Source organism: Simochromis diagramma, unplaced genomic scaffold (genome assembly GCF_900408965.1).
Source record: "Simochromis diagramma unplaced genomic scaffold, fSimDia1.1 OVJJ01000159.1, whole genome shotgun sequence".
Taxonomy (NCBI): domain Eukaryota; kingdom Metazoa; phylum Chordata; class Actinopteri; order Cichliformes; family Cichlidae; genus Simochromis; species Simochromis diagramma.
In genome coordinates this window covers 3404118-3428434 of record NW_024387197.1, presented here as the reverse complement: position 1 = coordinate 3428434, position 24317 = coordinate 3404118, and the positions used below count along the sequence as shown (strand labels likewise).

General features: G+C 40.0%; 1 protein-coding gene across 3 annotated transcripts; it reads right to left on the bottom strand.

The window, feature by feature from the left end:
• Positions 1–1436: 1436 nt before the first annotated feature.
• On the bottom strand, positions 1437–23644 carry erlin2 (ER lipid raft associated 2). 3 transcript variants are annotated; one of them, XM_040050132.1, is made up of 13 exons: positions 23637–23644; positions 18714–18725; positions 14493–14600; positions 14049–14130; positions 11334–11380; positions 11041–11102; positions 10812–10937; positions 10630–10703; positions 7505–7563; positions 4947–5038; positions 4748–4837; positions 3556–3635; positions 1437–3468 (listed from the first exon to the last, which is right to left on the bottom strand). In XM_040050132.1, exons 3-13 carry the CDS (start codon positions 14597–14599, stop codon positions 3289–3291), a joined length of 999 nt encoding a protein of 332 aa, XP_039906066.1. In that variant the 5' UTR covers position 14600; positions 18714–18725; positions 23637–23644; the 3' UTR covers positions 1437–3288. The 3 variants fall into 3 exon arrangements, with proteins under 3 accessions (XP_039906066.1, XP_039906064.1, XP_039906067.1); XM_040050130.1 differs by lacking the exon at positions 23637–23644 and having other exon boundaries at positions 18714–18828; XM_040050133.1 differs by lacking the exon at positions 23637–23644 and having other exon boundaries at positions 3351–3468; positions 3556–3612; positions 18714–18828.
• Positions 23645–24317: the final 673 nt, after the last annotated feature.

Here is a 24317-nt window from a genome sequence, read left to right as displayed (position 1 = left end):
CTTTTGGGGAAAGAAAATAAAAAGAGAAGGAAAATAAAAGGGAAAAAGAGCCTGCATTTTAAAGCCTCATTAGTGTGGTTCCCATGTAATTCACCCCGCCTCATCGAGCAACTAAATGTCACTCCTTTCTCCTTCCCTGGAACTTACACAAAACTTGATTTTTATTCTAGAAGACTCTTTAATCCTCCGCTGCATAGCGTTACCCTGAGGCAACAAACCACATGTTCATGCCTTACACTGGCCCTTCAAAAAACAAAACAAAACAACCTTTTTTTTTCTTCAAATAATGCTACCGGGCACATCTCTTTCCAATAAAATGATGAGTTGAAGGTGGTGTGACTTTCTGCAAGCTGCACTACGAGTGACATCTCCATTAGGAGGCAAGATAAAGATCACAATTTTACATGTTTATAGTGAAATAAATGTATATAAAAATACTTGTATGTGCATGAATATGTTAAGAAGCACATTTGAATGTTTGTTCTACTTTTTAAAATTGATTTATACAGCAAAACTGTTCATTTTCATTCGTTGCCTCAAGCCAACACTGTGCAGTTAGCCTATTTTTTTTCAGGCAATATAATGCATCTGCATATGTGTGTAGAGATGTGTTTGGGTGTATTTATATAATCATAGTCAATGTTTTTTACTTTACAATCTACTCATAATTACAGGACATGAATGTAAAAACCTTTTATGGTAGGAAACTGCACTTTCTGTCCTCAGAAAGTGAGGGCAGTGAGCTTTCAGGGAGTGACAGTGAAGTAGTGGATCCCTGAATCAGGTTTGAAGGACACTTAGGAGCTCAGGGGTCAGTTGGTAAAGTAACTGTGTCTGTGGTCGTGTATTACTTATTGTTGTTGGGACACAAATTTGTTTACACACTCACATTGTGAGGTCTCGCAAATTGTAACACAGCAAAATCTCCAGTGTTAAATTAACACTAGAGAGTGTCTATATGGGTCCACTCCTCTGAGTGTTAAATATAACACTGTTGAGTGTTAAATGAACACTTTTGACAGTGCTATACTTTTAAAAGTAACCTAGTCAGTTTTGAAGATTAACAATGACTGACACTGAGCAGTGCTGAAAATAACTCAAAATGTTAGAAATATTCCAGTTGTGATGGGAAGGGCCAGGATAAGTCTCCAGGAAATGAATGTAAGTTAATGTAATGTCCCCAAAAGGGATGGAAACACAACATGTGTGTGTGTGTGTTTGCGCACGATCATGGGGTTAGGGTCAAATGTTTGATGTATTTTGTCAAATTGTGTCAAATTTTATGATTGATATATTATTAGGGGCCCCAAAGCTCCCCCAAAATAAGGAGAAATGTTTTTTCCCAAAAAATTAAAAAGTCATGCAGTAGTAGGTTAAAAACAGTGAAAAAAAACAAACAAACAAACAAACACAAAAACAACAACAAACAAATCACATTTTAAGAGATTAGAGGAAACTTTATATTGAAAACTCAAACTTCTTAAAAGAAACCGTCACCCAAATTTCAGCCCTGGGGCCAAATCTAAAACCAGTTTTAATATATAAATATATAAATCTTATACACTAAACTACAAAGAAGAAAACACAGTACTTTATTATCAGAAGACAATGCCTTGATTGTACATTCACAGCTGAAGTCAGTACAAAAACATTTGCGTGGGTGGGTGCTAGTCCCTTTGAAAAACATCACTGACAGCAAAGTGGTCCACTTTCTTTAAAAGTGTGTCCACTAACACATGATGTGAAGATATAGCTACAAGAAATTAAAAAATGACAGACGAATCAGATTACAGAAAATCTTTAAATAATAATAACTTTTTGTAAAAATGCCATTTGGCTCCTGGCCTAAAGAAATATTTGCTCACAGTGACGCTGCTTATACTGAGCACGCCAATTCCCCTAAACCAGTCGGTCCTTCACACCAATTGGTTCTTTGGAAATTTAAGCACATGGTTATCAGCGCTCAGTCGTGCATTCTGCAAATCGTCCTGGTTGTAAAACCTCAGAGATGACTCAACGTGGACTCATGAAGATTTCCCAACAGATTGTTTTCAGAATCACTGGATCGTATGACGTTTATAAGATCACTGAAGTGAGTAACGGAAAACTACAGACTGAGTTTATGGATGGTTAAAAACTCGTCATCATTACTACATCCTAGAGCGTTCCTCCTCCACAGCTGCGTCACGCCACCAAAGACTAAAAGGCAATTATTAATTCTTGTCTTATGAAGAGTCTTACAGGATGCCCATGAAATTGGTTGCATAAAAATTTTGCTTAATAGTTTTGTGAGAAGCTGATGTCACACATGAATACTTTGGTTATGTCATATTTCTTTCACAGTGGGGGTGGAAAAAGAAGAAGAAAACTCCAGAAACAAATAGTCTCTTAATCAGTTATTCAATGTGAGAAACACGTATACAGAAAATATATAACAACTTCACACAGGTGCACAAATCCAGCGTTCAAAACAAGTTGAAAAAACAAACTGCAGCAATCCAGTGATGTTGTCAAATGTGACAGTGAACAGCTACCTCAGTACATTCATCCTCAGAGACACATTTGGTCCGTCTTTCAGGCAGAGAGCAGAGAAAAAAAAACACTCTTGATTACAGTCTGTGTGGAAATGTGAAACACGTAACTGAGTAACAGCATGGTTTCTGCAGAACATTCACCCAAACGCTCAACCTGCTTTGTGATAGTTATTTTGCTTTTTAAATAATGACCGTATCAAAAATTAATTAAAGCATGTTTATCTACCCTGACATGAATGAGACCAATCAGCGGACTTCCCCATAGAGACGGGCAGTGTTTAAAGGTACCCCTTAAAAAGAACAACCTTTGACATTGTTGGCTGTGGGCATGCTTGAGGAATACAGCCATTACTTTAGTGGAATGGATGGTACAAACAAAGTATTGATGGATTTGGGATCCTTGATGCTTTGGCTACGTAGGCTTGATGCACAGACCATAAAAACAAACAAAAAAACAAAAAACAAAAACTGAGCAGCAGCAGCAAGGACAAGTTTTTAAATTCTTATTTTGCTAAATGACAATAATAACGGATTTTAATCACACTGTGTTTAGAGGACTTCAGTGGCCATCAGGACAGAGCAAATGCTCATGTTGTCTGCTCTGAGGCTGGAGAACAGGGATTCCTAGCAGTAATTCAGATGTGTTGAGAAGTACAGACCCGCAGTAGGCAGAGCTTCCCTTGGAGGGAAGCATCTCCTTCAGCTGATAGTGCTCTGCCTTTGAACATTCCAGCAGGTGCCACTACTTTCCTGCCTAATCCAGGTCCATGATGTGCTCGGCAACAATGTCCATGGCTGCCGAGGCCTTGATGGAGCTCCCTGCTGAGCCAGAGTCCACAAACATCTGTGGTATGTCGTTCCCAAAGTAGATTTTGCTGTTGGCTGCGATGGCCTTGTATTTCATCAGCTGCAGGTACTCTGGTGTTAGCTTGAGCTGTGAGAGGGAGCGACAGGATTCCAGTGAAGGAAGGTAATTTTGCAGCCCACATTTGTCAACCACAATATGTGTTTGTGTCTTTACCTTATTGGCCTCAGCCGCTCGCTGAGCCGTGTAGAACTCCGCATCAGCCTTGGCTTTCTGCCGGGCCAAGAAAGCACCGTCTATGAACCACAAACTCATATGAATCATTAGCGGCATGGCAATTTAACAAAAACTCTACCGTAGGCGTCAGAGAGCGGGAAGCTGGAGGATTTTCTGCAAATATGTATTTGACCCAACCGCTAACTCCCAAATGCAGCAGCCAAAACAAATGCACTTGGAAAAGAGCAAACACATGGCAGTACTTACTGCTGAGTTTTACACTTTCCATTATCAGATTTATAAAACTGTACCTGTACCGTACTCACAATGCAGCATCAAATCAGTTCACTCGATGGATACATTCATTTTAGAGCTCAAAGAAATAGGATCCCTTTAAAATTTAAACAGAATACTTTAAAAATGAGCCCAGTAAATTAAATCAAGTCATTCTTATGAAATCATTCTGTTTTAATAAAAGTGCATTTGTATAAAACACTGACGTCAGACATTCACTGGCCACTTTGTTAGGTACACCTGTTCAACTAGACATTTAAACTAATGAGCAGTCAGCAGAAAATCTGTGTATTTGCATGTAATCGAGTCGACCTGCGGTTCAAAGCGAGGATCAGAATGATGATATAAGTGACTGCATGTGCTCTGAGTATTTGAGAAACTGCTGGGATTTTCCCCACACAAGCATCTCTTGTGTTTACAGAAAATGGTTTGAAAATATCCAGTAAGCCTCATTTATCTGGGTGAAAATGTCATCAAGAGAATAGCAAGACTGATTTGAGTTGATATGAAGGCAACAGTATATCAAATAACAACTTATACCCAATATCCAGGGTATGCAGAGGAGTATTTCAAAACACAGAGCGTGTCCAGCCAAGATATCTGCATCTGGGCTATAGAAACAGAAGACCACACTGGGTGTCACTCCTATCAGCTAAGAACAGAAAGCTGAGGCTAGACGATTAGAAAAATGTTGCCTGGTCTGATGAGGCTCCATTTCTGCCGCAGCATTTGAATAGCAGGGTCAGAATTTGGCAATAACAAAGTAAAAGCATGTCTCCCTCCTACATTGTATCAATGGTTCTGACTCATGCTGGTGATGAATGAATCGTTTCTCCTCGCTGAATGCAAAGAACCACAATCGCTCCTCTTTCTTCTTCCTTCACTGCTGGATACAAACCTTCAATCTCAGAGATTTTTTTTTCCGTTTCCTTCTCCATGACTTTCTGTCCAAACTTGATTTCTGCAACTTGAGCCACTTTCTCAGCCTCTACAAAAAACAAAACAAAACCCCAAAACATCCAAGCATGTTAGCACGTTGAGTGCAAATAACTCCGAACAAAGAGCTCTCAACACGACAGTCTCTCTTCGTTTCTCACCTATCACCGCTTTAATCCTCTCCGTCTCTGCCTCCTTCTCCACAACCTTCTGTGTCTGCTGGGAGATCAGCAGCTTGGTCTTCTCGCTCTCCCTGCGAACATGTTAAAGAGCAGTTAATAAAAAAACAAAACAAAACAAAAATGCTTTAACTGAGAGCTACATGTGACTTCTGTGTGCAAGCTTGACTTTGGGAGCTGCTTGCTGCCGGATGTCTGTGGTTTGTTTCAATATTAACTTCCACAGAAATCAACATCATTACCAAAGAAGCTCCAAGATTTGTGGAAGGGCATGACACAGCACTCAGACACTGGCAAAGGAGCTCAACCCTGCGTCTGCCCCCACAACTTTCCAAACCTTTATCTCAAATCTGTTATTCTGGCATCCAAACCACGTCTTGCAGTAAATTCCTCAGTCTGCACACTAATTCTCTGTTTTACCTTCAGCCTCAGAGGAGCCACTAGTGTCCACTCAGGAGACTAATGACTAATGCCTTTCCCACAGACTGGACTGCCTTTTGTAACACTATGATCTCAAGTTTCAAATTCACAATGTTTTTTATTACTGCTCAGAACAAAAACCAAAACGAAGTCTGTCGTGGAAACAAAACTGAAAGAAACACGTGAATCGAAGATCTAATTACCCTCCACAAACAGCAGTTATAGAGGAAAACAGGATAAAAAGCCTGACTTCCTGTGCTGCTGTCTAAACAAAGTACCAGAAATACAGATGCTACTGCCTCCCACAGGTCAGAAAGGTACTTTAGTGACCGAATCTAACAAAGTGAAAGTAGCGATACTGGAGACTTATTTAAAAAGGAATCAGTTTATTACAAGAGACTAGATTCTTATCAAGCTGTCGAAGTACACAGCTCACTGTTGTGGCTAGTGTGAACATTTCTTCATAATTTTACGCATGCACACACGCACTCATGCATGCATGCATACACTCTTTGCTTAAATAGATGTGAGTTACTGCAGAGCCCTTGGCTAGAGCCGTTTCCCTTCTGGGTCCAGTTTTTCCATGACTGCATCAACGAGTTGAAAAAAAACGTTGGTTTTAATCCGTGCAGCTTTTTAACTCTTACACACACATCACTGCTTAACCAAGAACTTCCACTTTTTAGAAGGTCAGAAAAATAAAACTCACTTTTTTAGGCTCCCACCCAAAAAGTTTTATCAATCGAACTCCTCAGCAGCACAAGCTTGTTTTGGCTGCTCCCTTATTCAGAAGCGCCACGGCAGGTAGAGCCCCATGTTTGAGTTGGAAGACTTGGATGCTTCACAGCTCTACGGTGTATCAACACATTTGCCTTTCATAAGAAACATCACTGAATAGAGAATCAGATCAGAGGTGTTGTGTCAGAAAGAGCATCTGGTGTGTAAAATTAATTTAAAAAAATAAAATAAATAAATGAGACGAATCAAAAATATGTTGCGTTTCCGTTGTAGTGACCACATGTGAATAAGAGAGGAGCTCCCAATAAAACTCAGAGCTTCAGCTCTGCTTTCCCTCCACTCACAGGTTGATATGAATGCTGTACCTACATCGGGGCAAAAATAGCTGATTTGCTGCTTATTCTACCTTCGTACTCTCACTTATGGCCAACGTAGAAACCACAGTTTCTATTTTGTCAGTATGCACAACATGGGCGTCTGAGTGCCGTAAACTTTGTAAGAACCTGAAGGAAAGCGGCAAACAAGTCCACGAGCACACCGATGATTTTTTTGTGACCACTCAGCCTGTCCATGTGACACCAAACACACACGCGTCCTTCACACAGACTCCAAGTGGACAACAGCTCACCTGTGCCGTCTGTAGGAGCGTACACCACCAGCATGAGGTCAAGAGTTCAGTTGTGTGTTTTTTCTTTTAGTTGTGCTGGTGGCAGTGGGTCACAGTTACACAGTTTTCCATGTAGTAATGAAAGAATATAGAAATCTGTTTGAATGTCGTGCTATGGAATGTTTAACAAATGTAGTGAGTAAGTGAGGGCTTGGTGATCACATATGCAGGTCTACACATGATGTTCTGCTCTGATGGATTTAGGGTCATTATTAATGTTGTGATGATTTAAAGTAGTTTGTTTTATGGTCAGAGTGAATGTGGGTGCTCACTTCACCGCTGTGGATCTTCTGCTACATGTTCACACACAACAGATCTCTGTGAATTATTCACTTTTCTACAGTTGCGTTGGATGTTTGCCATCGCCTCGCATAAAGAGCTTAAAGGATCTTCATTTAAGCATGCTTTCCCAGTAAGACAAGTCAGAGTTACACATAGTATTGCGTAATAGAGTAAATGCACCCACAGGTAACAAAGACCAGATGACTAAGTACCATCTAAATTCTGTCCGTTATGTAACAACATATGGGCGTCCATGGAAGACTTAAGTGTATTAAATTATTTCATTTTCAAGTTATTTTTTATATTCTTCTCATTCAGTCCTTATAAACATCCCCAAAGGAGAAGTCTAGAAGAATCATATTATTTTTTCCTCCCCATTTCATAATCCTTGTGGAATAATTAGAAGAAAAACAAATCAAAAAACAAAACTCACATAAGCTCGTAGTTCCGGCGAATGCTCTCTGGGATGTTGGGCTTTGTGACACGGACCGCCTGTGGATAAACGGGACAGAAAAAACATTCAGATGGAATGCAACGACCAACAAGACCATAAAAAGAGCTTTTTACCACCAGAGAAGCTCCTGCTGGAGAGGAGCCCAGGCCCAGTGAAGTCCTGTTTAAGAACTCTCAACCGAAACTGTTATTTCAGCAGTTCCTGTTGATTTAGAGTAACCATGTGTGGAGGAGTAAAGCCCAGTGAAGACCTTAACACTCCGGGCTGACACATGGCTACACTGATGAGTGCAGTGAGGAGGTGAATTAACAGTGGGGAAGAAGAAAAAAAATCATCAGGCTCCCTTGTAACTTTAAAGAAACACTGTTTTGTGATTTGATCCAAACTATGGGAGACAGCCTTTGTAAATCAATTTTATGGACTGAAGACTGGGTTTAATTAGGCTAAAATTATCATGTGTAAATGATTACAAATGTGTAATGTTCCTCTCTGTCGCCTCATTTGAGCTTTCCCTTTATTAGAACAAGAAAACATTTGGCACTTTCCAAAGGAATGATTCAGAGTCAGACCCCCTGCCATCCAGATATTCAGTCAGCATTCAAGATCAGAAAAGGTCGACAGAGGGTGAATAATAACGCCCCTCAGGGAACTTCACCTAAACTGAAAGTGAAAGCATCCAAGCTAAAAAGACAACACAAAGCCTCTAGTGTCTTTTTTATATAATATGTGTACTCTAAAAACATTAAAATCAGGTTTGGGGTTGGACCAATCCGAACTTCTCTGAAGAACTAAATTCAATCCTTTATAATAAATATCTACAGGTCAGAATTTGATTCACAAATGTGAACCATGTATTGCATTTTGTTTGACTCAGACAGCTCAGTTGTATAATAAACTAGTGTTTCATTTCCCAGACGAACTGTAATTTCTGTTGCATCAGTAACCTAGGAATAACTCTCGTTGGTGCTCTTGGCAACCGTTAGAGTACACAGACACCACTCTAACATGTGTCCAGCAACAAAAATAAGGAGAAAACTAAAGCAGCACAAAGGCTGGAAGTGAGATTGAACATCTGGCACTGACTATTTTTTGGAGGAGTTCTAGCTGCACCAGCATGATTACATTTTGCTTCTTCTACAGAGTAAGCAAACAAAATGAAGATCTTAGGAAGGTTAAGCAACAGCAATTTTAAAACGGCTGACAGATCTACAGTCAGGCCTTCTTTATAATGTAAATAAACTCTTTTAACCAAGTTATCTTATCAACACAGCCTTACTCAGTCACAAAGGTATGCTAATTAACAAGGCACACAGAGACTAAAGCCACAGCTTCCACTTTAATGAAGACATAATAACATACAGTCCTGGTCAAATGTTTAAGACCACCTGAATGGCAACAACAAAAAAAATAAATATTTTACATGTTTGGATCTTTAAAAAGGTTCCAAGCAGAGCTTCAACATACAAGATGAAATGGGAGTGGGACCAAACATTTTTTGGAGCATGCAATTTATTAAAAACAAAGCTCAAACTGAAACAGGCTGTTTTACAGCTGATCAAAAGTTCAGGACCACATGCTTTAAAAGGTCAAATCTGTGCAAAAATGTGGATTCATTGTCATTTTCTGTCAGATAGTCACGCTGTCATGACTGTCTCATGGCTGTCCGTCAAGACACTGGATCCTCAGCCCAAATTAAGGCTGTTACCGGTGCCGACTGCAGCCCCATAACCATCAGACGGCATCTGAGACTGAAGGGCTTCAAAGACAAAAAATGTCTTCAAAGGCCTCGCCTCCTTGAACGCCACAAAACTGACTGTTTGGACTTTGGAGGAGAGCACCAAACATGGGTCAGTGAAGTTGGAAGAACATTTTATTCTCTGCTTTTTCCTTCAGTGGAACAATGAAGCTTGAGGAGGTGCAGGGGTGTCAAACATGTCCAGATGTCACAGAGAGCATCCCTCATGACTGAGGGCCCTCGTCTTTGTGTTAACGCCCGTGTTTTTCACCAGGACAACGCTACAGTACACAATGACTGCACGACAAGGGACTTCTTCCAGGATAATAACAGCACTCTTTTGGACCATTCTGCTTGTTCCCTTGATCTAAATCCAATTGAGAACCTTTAGAGATGGACGGCAAGTGAAGTTTACAAAAATGGACAACAGTTCCAGACAGTAGATGCCCTTCATGCTGCCGCCTTCGTCTTCATCTACCACTTGGTGAAATGTTCCCACTCACCTCATGGAAACACTTGCATTAAGCATGCCGCAACTGATTTTTGAAGTGAAAACAAAAACGGTGGAGCTGCTCATTACTGAGTTCATGTTTGGAACTTTTGAGGGGCTTACAGGGTTTTTTGGAGGTGTGATCCTAAACTTTTGATCAGCTGTAAAACAGCCTGTTTCAGTTTAAGTGTTTTTTTGTTTTTTTTCCAATATATTGCATGCTCAAAAAATGTTTTGTCACACTCCCATTTCTTCTTGTTGCATGTTGAAGCTCTACTTGGAAACGTGTTAAGATCCAACCATGCAAAATATGACTTTTTAACATTTTTCAAGTGGTCTTAAACTGGATCGGGACTGTATGATGAGACATTATGATAAGAGATCACAATGTGGATCAGAATGTTAGCATAATATAAGCTGACTGATCCAGAGCAGGTAATGTTTCCATGTACATGATGTACATGGAACAGAGTCTGAGAGAGGACAGAGGAATATGCAAACCTGTAGAGCTGTGTTTTACTATACTGTAGTATGAGTATATGTTGGAGCAGTAAGAACTGCACATTACTACATTACTATAAATGACCATGCACTTAATTAGTAATGTAGAAAAACTTTTTAGACCTGATTTCTAAGTCTGGTCTAGACTTTAAGGCTCAGTAGGGTTTATTGGTATTCAAAGGGTGTACCCGATCATGCATTCCCCATTATCTCTCATTGAATCTTGGGTTTTGTCGAGTCAGCTAATGCAAAGAAAGCCCTGCTGTGTGGTACACCCTGTGCTGTCAGCAAACTGGAACTGACAAAGCTTTGACCTCATATTTACAATCACACTGAACTTCATTCTGGCCTGGGGTCTGTCTGATCCTCTGCCTTTACCTGAATGATAAGTCCAGGCGCCATGTTTGTTAGATCCTCTTGTAGCGTCAACTTCAGATTTTCATCAATTTGGTCTGTGGCGGAAAAGTGTGCAAAAAAGGCAGGTAAACATGAAAAGCTCTGAAACACTTCTGGCTCTCCAACTGTTAACAATGGCGCCCTGAAGCCCCCGCGCCCCTCACCAAACAGGCCGATGTAGACCTCCTGCAGAGAGTGAACGCTGCAGAACTGGTTGAGTTCGTGGTGAACTTTGTTGAATATCAAGGCTTTGTCATAGTCTGCAGTGAAGTTCCTCACTATGTCATACACTGCAGAGATAGAAGTTTTAAAAATTACATTTTTATATATGGAGTTACAGCTGTCCCGATGATATTAGGATAAACACACTGTGTGGTGAAACGCTGAAATTACCCGCCGATGGAATGAGGTAGTTCACCACTTCTATGCGATCAAAGTAAATCATCACTCCTCCACTGAAAACAGAGACAAAAAAAGCAGCATATCATTCAAAAGCTTTTACCCAAACACCAGTGTGAACTGACAGGGGCTATTTTTTTGGTAGTTCAGACACATGTTGGTGAACCTCTGATCCCTGCAGCGTTGGAGGTTGTGTGTGGGAGTCTCTATTGTGTCATGATAAATGCTGAGTTTAATAAGGCTCAAACCACATCTGATACTGCTTAATCCAAAAACAGCAAACTAACCTTGTTCCACATGGTACGTTCTTCACTTCATCTGTCTGCAGCGTCGTCTACGAGATAAAGATCACATATTCGACATGTTGTTTTTCAACACTTCAAACTCCTTTTATTGGTTCCAACATGCTAATAAAAACACTCAACCAGTAGGACTCAGAGGAAACACAGCAACAGGACATCACATTGTAATTATATACCAGTGCAGCACCACAGAGAGCCTGACCAACATCTCAGTCTGGAATCATTTTGTTTCTCCTCGTAAGCCTAATTAATGTGGTCTTAATTCTAAATACGTGGAGATCATTCCCTGCTAATATCAGGACTGAAGAGCACTCCGTATACACATGATGTGATGTGGTCCTGCAGTCTTTGTCTTAACATTACAGAAGATTCAAGATTCAAAGTGTTTATTGTCATGTGTCACAAGAGAAAGGGCATTTCTCTGTGCAATGAAATTCTTTCTTTGCTGTCCACCCACAGATGCCAATTAATATATACAATTTGACTCAACACGGGAAACCTCACCCGGCCCGGACACGGAAAGGATTGACAGATTGATAGCTCTTTCTCTACAATAGAAATAGAAAATATAAATACAAATAGTACAAATAAATAAATGAAGACAGAAATGGAGACAAAATATGGAGGATGAGGATGAAGGATGACTTGGATGGAACGATTGGATTATTTAACAAGAGTAATGGACATTTTTTGGTTGTAACACCAAATAACCCCAACTAACAGTGTTTTTGGAAATCATCGTGATGCCACAGTGAATTTGACCTCTAACCTTTTGGACGTAAAAGGGCATCACTTCATCAGTCATAGTCAAAATGTCCTTTGTGAGGTCACTGAGCCCTCAGTGACCTGTGACCACCAAATTGTAATCAGCTCCACCTTCAGTTCAACTCGATGCTTGTGCCAAACATTCCATTAATCCCTAAGATATCATGTTCACGAGGAGGAATGATGAATTACGCCTCCATTCACAGCTGTCATACGCACTCGCCAAAAATGGAAAGAATACACTGCTCAGTGTTTCTCAGAAATATTTATTCTATATCTTTCAGGACGTAGACCGCTATCTCTGCATCATATTTCTGTCTATGCACAGTCATGCAGAAAATAAAGCGCACCCTCTTTCAGTCCCAAAGCTTCATATATAAGGACACAATAAAACATTGATCTGGTCCTGTTCATGCATGTGACATCATTGGGGTCATTGTCCTGCTGCATGACACAATTTTGGCCGAGCTTAAGCTGTCAGACAGATTTGACCCTATGATACTAGGATAGCAAGGTGCCCAGGTCCTCAGCCCCCCACCACCGTGCTAATATGAGGTGTTTTTCTGATATGCTGTGTTTGGTTTTCACCACCTGTGGCACTCTGCATTACATCTCCACTTAAGTCTCATCTGTCCAAAGGACATTTTTCCAAAAGTCTTGCGGTTTGTCCAGTTTCTTGGAACAATATTATTATTATTACTGAGCTACAAACAGAACGATAACATGCATGCAAAGGCTACCAAAACCATAACCCCCTTGCTAGAAGCAATAATGTTTCACAAATACAGTGGTTTACCTCAAAGCAATTGGGCCGTATGGAAAACAAATAATATCCATGCCCCTAGCTACTAAAGCCAAAACAAAGACAGAACTCAACCTGATAAGTTGCTTCAGCTTTAACAAGAAACTCTTGATTACCATCAGCTGCATTCAAACCACTAATTGCATAAAACTGCATTTTTATTTTTCCCCTTGCCCAACGACTGCAGGTAGTAGCTTGTAGCTAAATCTGATACAAAGCATCTTTGCTTTGTTTATGATTAGCGTATTTTGCAGCCAGTCCCTGAAAAGAAAGAAGAGATCAACAATCAAGAATGAACAGTGTATGAAAACATTCTGTAGAGACGAGTGTCTGGATCTGAAAAGAGAAGCTTCTCTCCTACAGGGCTACAAGAAGGGTGGACACTGACACCTGAAGCGTCTGGTTGTAGCTGCTGCTAAAGGTGGCCCAACTTGCTGTTAAGGTCATGGAAGTGATTAATGTTTAACAAAATTTGGCTTCACCGTGCTAATCTTTACTCAGACTGCTTTTGTTTTATACGCGATACAGTTTGAAGACATAACAACGTAGTGTGAAGCTAAACAAAGAGCTTTTCATGTGTCTAATATATTTTCCCACCTTACATTGCAAATACACTGTAATCTTCTGGCAGCGGGCCATATAATGGCTTAACCATGCCCACTTATATTTTACAGTAGAGGAGACACTCCTCTGCACACACCTTTTGAAAGTTATGTTTAAACAATGATTGAGAAAGAAAGAAATCATTTACACTTGGCTTATATGGTCACATAAGACTTTGATGGTATTTTTTTATAAGTTTGTATGGGGAGAACAGTCCTCCTCACACGGATATTCATTCAAAGAAAAGAACAATTGAACAACAGAACATCCAGCATTCACATCATCACTCCATAATACAGCCCACCCCATGGAAAGCACAGCATATTTATGACGCAAGGTAAGGAAATATTGTTTGTTTTACTGCAAAATCACCGTGAAATTGTTTACTTTTGTGTTACCAATAACAGTATGACATTAATATTTATACTCCTTTTATTTATTTTGTATCCCACAGACAAAATGTGACATAAAGCGAGTCATGTTCAGATTATTAACCTGAGAGTTACAATAAAAGGACCGGCATGACTCACCTGCACAGACTTGTATGTGGTGATGAAAGGAAGCATAAGATGGAAACCAGGACCGCTGGTGGTGGTCAGGAGAGCCCCTCCCCTGTGTGACGCACAGTTAGAATCAGTAAAATCATTAAAACAAAAAACTTCCAACCTCAAATTAGAAACATCAACCTAGAAATTTCCAGGCTTCAGAGGACTCATTTGTGTAAAGAGCTCCAATTAAACAGGAAAAATATGCAATGAACCAATTATTTACTGCATGTCCATGCAAGTGATGACATCAAAACATCCTGAAGCTAAGATGGCTTATAATAGCTAACAGCTGGTAATTACAGTGCTCACCGTGGGACAGACAAGACGCTAAAAGCAAAATGATCTGAAGCAGGTGCTTGATTCTGGAAAGTTGTGCAACAGAGGAGTGTAACGCTAACCTCCCACATAACAAGTAAAACAGCTCACCTGTAGTAAACTCCAGTGTGCCCCTCATCAATCTTGTGCACAGAGGCCAACAGCGCTGCTCCACCAAGAGCAGCAATTATTGAGAATACGGCACCCCACTGTGCCATCCTGGCAAGAAGACAGGAGAGACAGCATGTGAAAATAATGAGCAGATGGAGCTTCTCTTCTGGTGTTTTCACACCGACGGTCCTAATTACAATCAAATGCTCACACAATCATCCAGCTACATGTCGCAGAACAACTGTCTATCCTGCCAGCGGGCCACAAAGTGCAGCAGTAACACACTGGAGCTTCCTTCTACCTCACTGGTTTATCTCCTCTCAGCTCAGGCTTAGCCAGACATCAGCTGTGACCTTGTCACACTTAAAGAGGATTGAGCACCGTTGGCCTAGAGACAGCTCAACGCATTGCCACTTAAGAAAACACGTGCAAATAGTCAGAACGCGAGCCAACACAAACTCAAACGCGCCATGGAAGTAGCAACAAAAGATTTTTCCAAGCAAAAAGTTGAATTTGACATTTAAGCTGACAAGCAGCTGACTTCAATAACTTCAAAAGTCCTAACACATCGGAAAAAAACCAAACAACAGCATCCTGGTCTGTTCATAGATTTTTAGTCGAGTTGCAGTTTTAATGTGCAACATCTGTCGCCAAATGAATGAAGACATGTTCTTGGCTGGCTGGTGTTTAGTCCATTTTTGTTTGTTTGGTTTTTTAAACTGGAGTATACTGAGCTCGTTTGTCACTGAGTGACAGTGATTCAGAAATTGTTCTCCAGGCTTCCCGAAGGAGATTCAAACTCCTTCTTTCGATGTTTCTGCCTTTTGTTCCGTTTCCTGTTATGTTGATCCCACACTGCTTCAATAAAATTTGGATTCATCACTCCTTAAGACCTGTTATCACATATTTTCAGTCCAGTCCTTGCGTAATTTGGCAAATCTCTGTCTTTTCTCCCCGTTTCCCTTCCTTCAGAATGGCTTTGACAGCTACCCTCTCACTGAGATCATTTCTGATGCGACCTCAGCAAAGAACTGGTGGGATCAACAAAAGGGCCCCAGGTCCTGTTTCAGGTCTTTGGAGTTTTTCCTATTTCTGAGGAACATAACTTTCATATTCTGCTCATCTGCATTAGATAGTTTTTCAGGCCTGCTACTTAATCTACTTAATATTTTGTCCTCTGTTTCAGCCAATAGTTCTTTGTGCCTGTAAAACTGTTATCTTTGTCATTTCTCATAGATGTAACTAAACAAATGAGAACTTATGATGACTTGTTGTGACACGCTGCCAGTAACAAAGTGACAAAAGGCAAGAGTTCAATATAGTCTCTGCTCAGTTGTCTGTTAGGTGCAGAAACAACACTGGTTCATCCCTTAAGTTTTCTGCTCAACTGATTCAAGAGTTAAACGGATTAACCAAAAAAGAACAAAAAGAAGAGAGAGAGAGTTTTCTGTTCAGCTCCACCCCAGAGTCTTCAGATCCAGTTTGGAAACATGGTGATAGCTAGTAATGTCAGCTTCACAACAAGACGACACCAACTAGTGAGTGACATAATTAGTTCATTAGCTCTACAGTCTCTGGTTTTAAACTGTGTTACAAATTAATCTCCCCTCCAGTGGTTGTGGTTTTCCAAGTATGACAAGTTGTTTCTGTCTCTACACGCTCAAGCTGTTTCTACAGGATCTTATTTGTGCTGGAACCATTACAGAATGAGAAACAACACCACTCATTTTACTGATATCAAAAAATCGATGTCTACAGGTTACAGCATGTGGAGGAAAGAAAGCTGGATTCAAACTTAATGATGTGCTGCACACCACTTCTTTCTCAACAGGGCAGTGTTCAAGGTGTGTTAATACTAATTAGATGTTTAGATATATTAATATAGGATAGATTTCTATATCCAATTGTGGTCAGATGTTTCCATAAAATCATTATGAGCATAAACGTCATTGTAATTTTGTGTTTTTAATTATTTTATTTGAACTGTTCTTTTTCTGGGGTGGAAGATTGCACAGTGCACATCTTAAGAGAAAAAAAAAAAAGAGTGTGGTGCACACGTTATTTTTATTTTGGACTTTCTCTAATCCACGAGGCTCACATGTATATACAGGCACAAATTTACACATACAGGCCTGCTTGTATTTGATTTAATGTCTTAAGTAGCACCAACAAGCTTTGATATTTGACCACTTTTCTTGGCAGAATTGGCAGAGTTCACTAAATTGTTAGGCTTCCCGGCACAGACTCGGCCTTTAAACACAGTTTAAAGTTTCCATACTTGAGGTCGAGGCTTTGAGAAAACTATTCCAGAGCATTAGTGCTAGCCTGTTTTATCAGTTCTAAAACAAGTTTTAATGTGTGTTTGGGATCACTGCTCTGTTTCAACACACAGTTGTGTACAACTATTAAACATCTAGCTGCTAATTTGAGGTGGAAAATTTGGAGTTAGCCCCCTTTCTTCATTACTCCATCCACTTTGTGCAGTGTTCCAGTAACAGGGCAGCAAAACAGCCCAAGAACATGATGTCACCACCATTCTTGGCAGCTGGTTCAGTGGGTTTTAAAGCCTTGCCTTGACCACTTCAAACATATATTTTGTCACTGTGCTCAAATAACTAAATCTTGTCATTATCTGACCCTAAAACTTTTCTCCAGAAGGCATTTGGCTTGCCCATGTGGACAGCTGCAAATTTCAGTGAAGCTTGCAGGCGTTGATTTGGGAGCATCACTTCTTTCTTGGTCGACATCCTCTCAGTACATGGTGATGTAAAACTGGCTTCACTGGTATTCCTGCAGTTTCTGGATCATGGCAGGCTTGAGTCTTAGTAGTTCCTGAACACCCCATTATGAATTTACTCTCATCTGAGGGGTAACAATTTGCCAAGGTCTGGAAGAAGACTCCAAGTGGTGAAACGTGTGAATAACTCCACCTACGTACAGCTGTTTGAGATGATAATCCTGGAATGGAGACCATCCCAAATTGCGAAATTCTCCTCCTTAGATCTGCACCGTGCTCCTTGAACTGTCTCATTGTGCTGAGTACCGGCAAATACAGTCAGTGCTGTCAAATAAATCTTTTGGCAAAGATAACCTACCAGTCATGAGGACTAAATTAAAAGTCCTTGGCCTTGTCAAGTTAAAACAAATTGTAGAACTTTTGGCGCCATTTATGGAAACATCTAAGTGAGTGTATGATGTATTTGAGCCTGCATGTACACTCTTGACCTTGTGTGGATCGACGAAAATCCCAAATAAATTTAAATTGTGGACCCAACCCTTGTTTTCATACGATCATTAAAGCTGACTGTACAACCATTTCACACTAACAGCTCACTGAAAACTCCAAATTGCATCCAACACATTTATGCCCATGCTGAGTGTGTCTAAACTTGTGACCACAACTGCAAACTTCCTGTTGACTAACTTGACCTGATGGAGCTAGATAAGGAGCCATTTCAGCTTTGCTTAGTAAAGATTTGCAGAGATGTAATCTGGTAACCCTGCTAACTCAAATGGCTTTTATAAATACAATACTTAAAAACATATGGAGAGATATAATCCAATTTTGATTTCTCTACTGATCTACAACCTTTTGCTTTTTAATATACAATAGTGTTGGATATATTTATTAACGCTGCAAACTTTAAAAACAATGAAACTGGGTTTGCTTCCAGTATTAAACGTTTAAAACAAGTTGTGTGCACTGCTTCCTCAGATAAACGAACACACCACCATTGCAGCATTTCAAAGTTCAAGTTAACGTTGGATTAAATTTAAAACACACTTAGGCGAAACATGTACGCCGAATAAAAGGAAAGACCCTAAACATCTGACTGTAGCATGAAAATTATTAAAATGGGACAGCCACGTACGACATACAAGTAAACCAAATGAAAAAATCCAAATATTTGAATGGGATTCAGATTCATGGGCTTCGTGGCTTAGCAACAGCGGGATATAAGTTGTTACATTATTGCTGCCTCACAAAAAGGAGCCTCTTTCAGTGGCAGACCTTATCAAGATGTCTCAACCTTCACTTGAGTGTCCGTTTTAAAAGCTTAACACGAGGCCAAACACTAAATCATGTTTAGCTAACACTGCTAAGTAAAACAACCTTAGCCAGTCTCTTTCCTTCTAACATGCTAGTGGCATGTGAAACGGCGATGGTACATAGTTTAAATATGCAGGAAGGCACATTTCTGTAGCTCAACAACATCTTACCTGTAGTTTCTGCTAAGATGACAGCAACACAAATAAGAAACGCCTCCGGTACTTTCTTTTTCGTTTTCCTTTTGACTGTGCGGCATCTTTTGCTTTTTTTACTTGCGCCCTCTGGCGGACAGCCAGCAAACCGCATGTCCCTCACTGAGCCAGGGCTATCTACGGGGTCAAGTTGAAGATGCAGTTTTGTTTTGTTAGTGTTGTAGGGCAGCTGATTTACTGTGTGAACCACAGTTTTTAACCTCCTAAGACCCGAACTCTTCCACGGCATGCATTTTTAATTTCTCTTTGATATTTGGGCATATTGGGGCATATGAATGCAAAAACAAAGAATTGCCAGATTTATTTATTTATTTATTTTTTACCTTATTTTCGTTTTTAAGAAAAATAAGAGCGACATATGAGGATATTCATTTAAAATTTTGATAGAACAGTAGCAGTATAATGTCCTCGTAAAAGGATATCAGGCCCTTGTAGAGCAAAATTGAGTATTTTGGTCTAAATAACCCAAAATGTGGTGTCCACATATGTGGACGCCAGGTCCTAGGAGGTTAATATGGTGGGGGTTATTATCACGCTGATTAGGTGACACCTCTGACACTGCCACAACAGGAAAGACAGCCACAGACTATGGTTAAAACCCAAAGGCTCTTTTTCACAGTGGTTTGCTGTGGAGTTATTACATGTTTGCACAGAACAAAGCAAATTTGTTATAACTGTATATATTTATAGGAGAAGCTAGGATCACCTGTGAATACCTAAAATAATGTTTTTTTCAGTACTCTCATATAGGGTGACACATTCGGTCTTATGAACTACTTAAACATCACAGTTCTATCACTAAACATCTATGTGGTGCTTTTAAATACTAAATACCTAGAGCTAAAGCACAGTTACCCACCAACTTATCAATGTGAAAGTGAATAAAGCATTTTAAATGAAATACTAGTATTCTCATAATAGGTGCAAGTGAAGAAGAAATGGGTTCTTTCACCAAGGAGCTTCTATCCCCAAGCCACCCGGGCCCTAAACACACACACACACACCCTCTCACATCATCTATAATTGACTGAGACAGGACTCTTCCAGACACTCTAAACCAGGCACAATGTACATTTCAAATTCCTTTAATTTTAAATATGTTTATATTGTCTATCCTGTAAAATAGTCAGATGTCTATTCTTATTAATGTACAGAATTCACCTGCTTGCTGCTACTACTGCACATTCACCCAATGTATATACTATATATATATAATGTTCTTCCCCTACCCCCCAATTTTTGCACATGTCGAGGAGCGTGTCAGGTTACATTTCACTGTGTGTTATACTTGTATAACTATGCATGTGACAAATAAAGAACCTTGAACCTTGAACCAATAAATTCTCTTTACTTAATGGCCCATATATAGTCTGGGTCAGATTATAGCCTGCATATGAAATATGCAGACTTTGTATAGAGTATTTGGTTGAGCAGTTTTAAAAAAAACAAGCCCAAAATAAAAAAAAAACTTTTCAAACATGTAACATGCAAGGAAAGATCAATTATAAAGCAGAATGAGGACAGCAATAAGTGCAACTTCAGCTTTTTGTCTTATTATATTTGCCAAAGACGACATGTGTGTGTGTGTGTGTGTGTCATTCTTTCTGTCTGTAAACAATAAATCTCAGGGAGAGACTGAACAGGTTGATCCGGAGGGTCAGCAGTCTTCTAGGATGCCTCTGGACCCAGTGGAGGTGGTGAGTGACAGGAGAATGGTGGCTAAGCTGTCTTCCCTGTTGGACAACATCTCCCACCCCATGCAGGAGACTCTGACAGCACTGAGCAGCTCCTTCAGTGGCAGGTTGTGGCACCCACGGTGTGGGACGGAGAGATTCCACAGGTCTTTCCTTCCTACTGCTGTCAGACTCAACAACAAGGACTTCACAGCTGACCAAACACACACATCTACACATGTGCAATAACACTAAGTGCAATCCTCTTTTTCTGACATCATAACATAACATAACATGTTCTATTGTACATAGTATCTTATTTTTATTATCTTATCCTATTCCAGTGTTTTTATTAATTTTTGCTACTGTAACGTTGCACTGTCCACTTTCTGCTGTGAAACAACACATTTCCCAAGTGTGGGACTAATAAAGGTTATCTTATATCATCTTATAAAACCTTGTACAGGTGTAGAGGTGGGTCATGTTAACAATCCATTCAAATTTGCCTTACATCCAATGAGGTCTTCAATGTCAACTTAATGATTTATTGGTCAAAAATAAACACAAAAACATATAATTTAGAAACTGTGAAGGTTACAAGTGTGCTCTGTATTATCCACATATAGAAAGTACAGTATAAAAGTTTTAAATATCATGTCACATTTGACCTTTGACCTCTCATTCAAGATCAGTAGATTGATCTGAGGCTCAAAGTGATAATCATGCTATATAGGACTATTTAAAAATATGCATACAGGCATATTGCTAGAGTTTGGTGTGTTGAAGGCAAATGCAGACACAGAAAGGCAGGTGAAAATGAACAAAGGGCCTTTTGATGTGAAAACTAGCCACAGGAAAATACAAATTCAATGGGAAAATAAGAACGAAACCAATGTTGAGCAAGAAAACATGAGAGAACCAAACAACTCACTCTGCCAAAGGACGGGGGAGACTGAGACAGGAGGGCGATTCTGGGGAAGTGGAGACACATGGGAAACACAGCAGGATCAAATCATCAATAACGAGATGGGAAAGTTAGGCCCAACAGAACACACAGTAGACAAGAGAGGATCATAAAACAGGAAACATTATTACAGTTTTTTACAGACGCTAGGACACATTTCCCAATACTTAGGTCACTTTTGCAAAACACTTCACACAATCCTCCTAACTGACCGACAGCTTGGCAAAGCAGTTCATTTCACATTCAAAATGCACTACAACTACCAAAACACTTCATTCAGGTCTCAAATAAACTCATTCTTCCAGAACACTAGCAAAGGTTGACAGCCGACAAACACACTTTGTCACCCACAAAACAATGACCTAAAAAACACTAACAACATGTAGCATTACACAGTGTTGTCTTGTGTAAAACAAGGACACATCTCTGTTTATAATTTCAATATATGTTACTGGAATGAATCAGACATCATGCAGAATTCGTTAATATTTGTTTCTGTATTTTTATTGTTTTTGCACTAAGTAATCCCAAAATACAAGAATTTGTATACACACCATCCACTGATACACATACAATAGTAATGCTATTCTACTCGGTCTTCTCCATTTGGCCACAGGTTCTCATCCACATCACATCTTATGTCATCTAGGGCAATACACCTAGGAAAGAATCTTCTGGCATGCCAGAATTGAAGGAGTTGAAAAATTGAAGGAGTAACACCTGTGTAGATGTTCATCTACAATGAGAATAAGCTGTGGCTGGTTAAACTGCATTTTTAGATTTATAATATGTTTCACTAAAATATTGCTGTTGAATTTTGCTGTCTTTTTAAGTTTTGCATTGTGTTATTGTTTTGGCCATAAGTTTAACAGTTTTGAAAACAATATGTAAGCACATGCAAAATGTCCTGTCCGTACAAAGATTTTTGGCAGTTGTTGTGTCTGAGTGAGAAGATAATTCATGAAATTTGAGAGATGTAGTCATTGAATGCATTTTGTGCCAAAACAATGATAACTGGTCCTCAGTTTAGCCCACATAGACTTCTGTTGTGCTCACTGTGTGAGGAGTTTTGCAAAAGTGACTTAAGTATTGAGAAATGTGTCCTAGCGTCTGTAAAAAACTGTAATACTAAGATTGCGACTAGGATATGCAGACTTGACACAGGGACAGATGCACACAGAGACAAAACACAGACCAGACAGACAAGGAGGCCTGACCGAGGGAAACAAAGAGATCACAAAATTAAATATTCCAGACCCAGGAAGGGCCAGAAGATAAACTGAGACTACAAAAGATATGCTAAGAACGCTAACGTACATATTCATTTGTAAAGAGAGACAAACAAGAATGTAGGATTCTCACAAAAACTTAAGACATCACAAAACCCCCAAATCCACAAAGAAATAAGCACAAAGCCTTATTCCCAATACAGGGAATGATACATGGGGATTCTAAATATCACATTACTTTGAACCTCTGACCTCTTCTTGAAGGTCAAATATGTATTATTATGACCTTAGATTATGATTAAAATTCTGGTGGCTTTGTTTCTATTGGGAACACTGATAAAATGATGCTGGTTTATGGAGATTCTGAATATCACATTATAGTTTGCATTAAAATATTATGTCTCATTTGACCTCTGACCCTTTTTGATGTTACACAGCTGCGTTTCTTTCAAGTTGACAACAAAATGGGTGTTTTTTTTCTTTGTTTTTTACTGCACTATAGATTTCTATGAATAGATGCAAAACATAATAATTCCATTCAAAGTGAATACTGGCTTTGGTGCTTCTTGTTTCACGTGCGCTGCATTTCACAGCTGATGTTTAAAAGCACCAAACATTAACATGTACAGCTTTTAAAAGTACGCAACTCATCTTCACTTACTCCACAGCAAGTTTTATGCTTTGTAAAACCATCCAGAGGGCAACACTTGACCTACTGTAAGACCAGTTCAGGCCTTCATGCTCCATGTTTGATGCTTCCACTGTAAACCTAATAATGCTGGCTGGGTCTGTTGACAAAATCATAACATATCGAATGCCGCTGATGGCTCTATTTTTACTCTCCGTGCAGTTGTTGCCATTGCCTGTTGCAGCCTGAGTTGAGTTGACGAGCTGGAACTCGCACTAACGAGCCCACATAGTATATGATCCAACTTTGTGAATTAGAAATGCAGGCAAAAGCTCACAAGTGCAAAGCTTCACTTTCTTTAAGTAAACAGCAGGTGGCGGCAGAGACCATCGGAAGAGCACTGCTTCATTTCCCCTGAGGACACCATGCAGAAGGCTTCATTTTCCTGCTACTTCAGCCTGCCCAGATTTGAACATTTCACAGGCAGTCCCTGCTGGCTCGCAGCAGATTTGCCATTAAGGTGAAACAGATAAGGCTGACCATGGGAAAAACCCAACCAAATGAAAGTCTTACGTCTAATAACAAAAATGAAATAGGGGGCAATTAGAAAAGAAACATCAGTTAATCTTTAATCACCAACAACCCACTAGCGGTTGTACACAGCTAGAGGTCTTGACACTTTAATGGTTGTGGTGCTTTATTTTTAGACGTTGGCCTACTGAGAAATTTGCACAGGACTAGAGCTAACCCCAAGGTGCCGCAGTGGCAGCTCTGTGTTGTGCATTTTAAACAGAGAGGGGCGGGGTGGTGGAGGGTAAAGGGAACAACAGAGCAAGGGAAAAGAAGTTTGTCAGAGTTCATTAAGTATCAAGGGAACATCGCTGGAACTGGCAGTGTAAGCCGCGCCGGGGCCCTAGTGCCATTAATCACGACTGACAAGAAACCAGGGGCCGAGGGAGGTGGTGGAGGGGAGTGAGGGGAGGAGAGCTCTGCCAGAGACTCTGGTAGTGATTATAGAACGAGGTCCAGGCAGCCCGGCCCAGGGAAGGTAAAAGACACCGCAGCTGA

Coding starts and splice junctions, on each gene's coding strand:
- erlin2 (XM_040050130.1), bottom strand. CDS start 18,799: ATGCCGCACAGTCAAAAGGAAAACGAAAAAGAAAGTACCGGAGGCGTT. Junction 14,131..14,492: donor CACACTGGAGTTTACTACAG/GTGAGCTGTTTT, acceptor TGCGTCACACAG/GGGAGGGGCTCTCCTGACCA. Junction 11,381..14,048: donor CCACATACAAGTCTGTGCAG/GTGAGTCATGCC, acceptor TTTATCTCGTAG/ACGACGCTGCAGACAGATGA.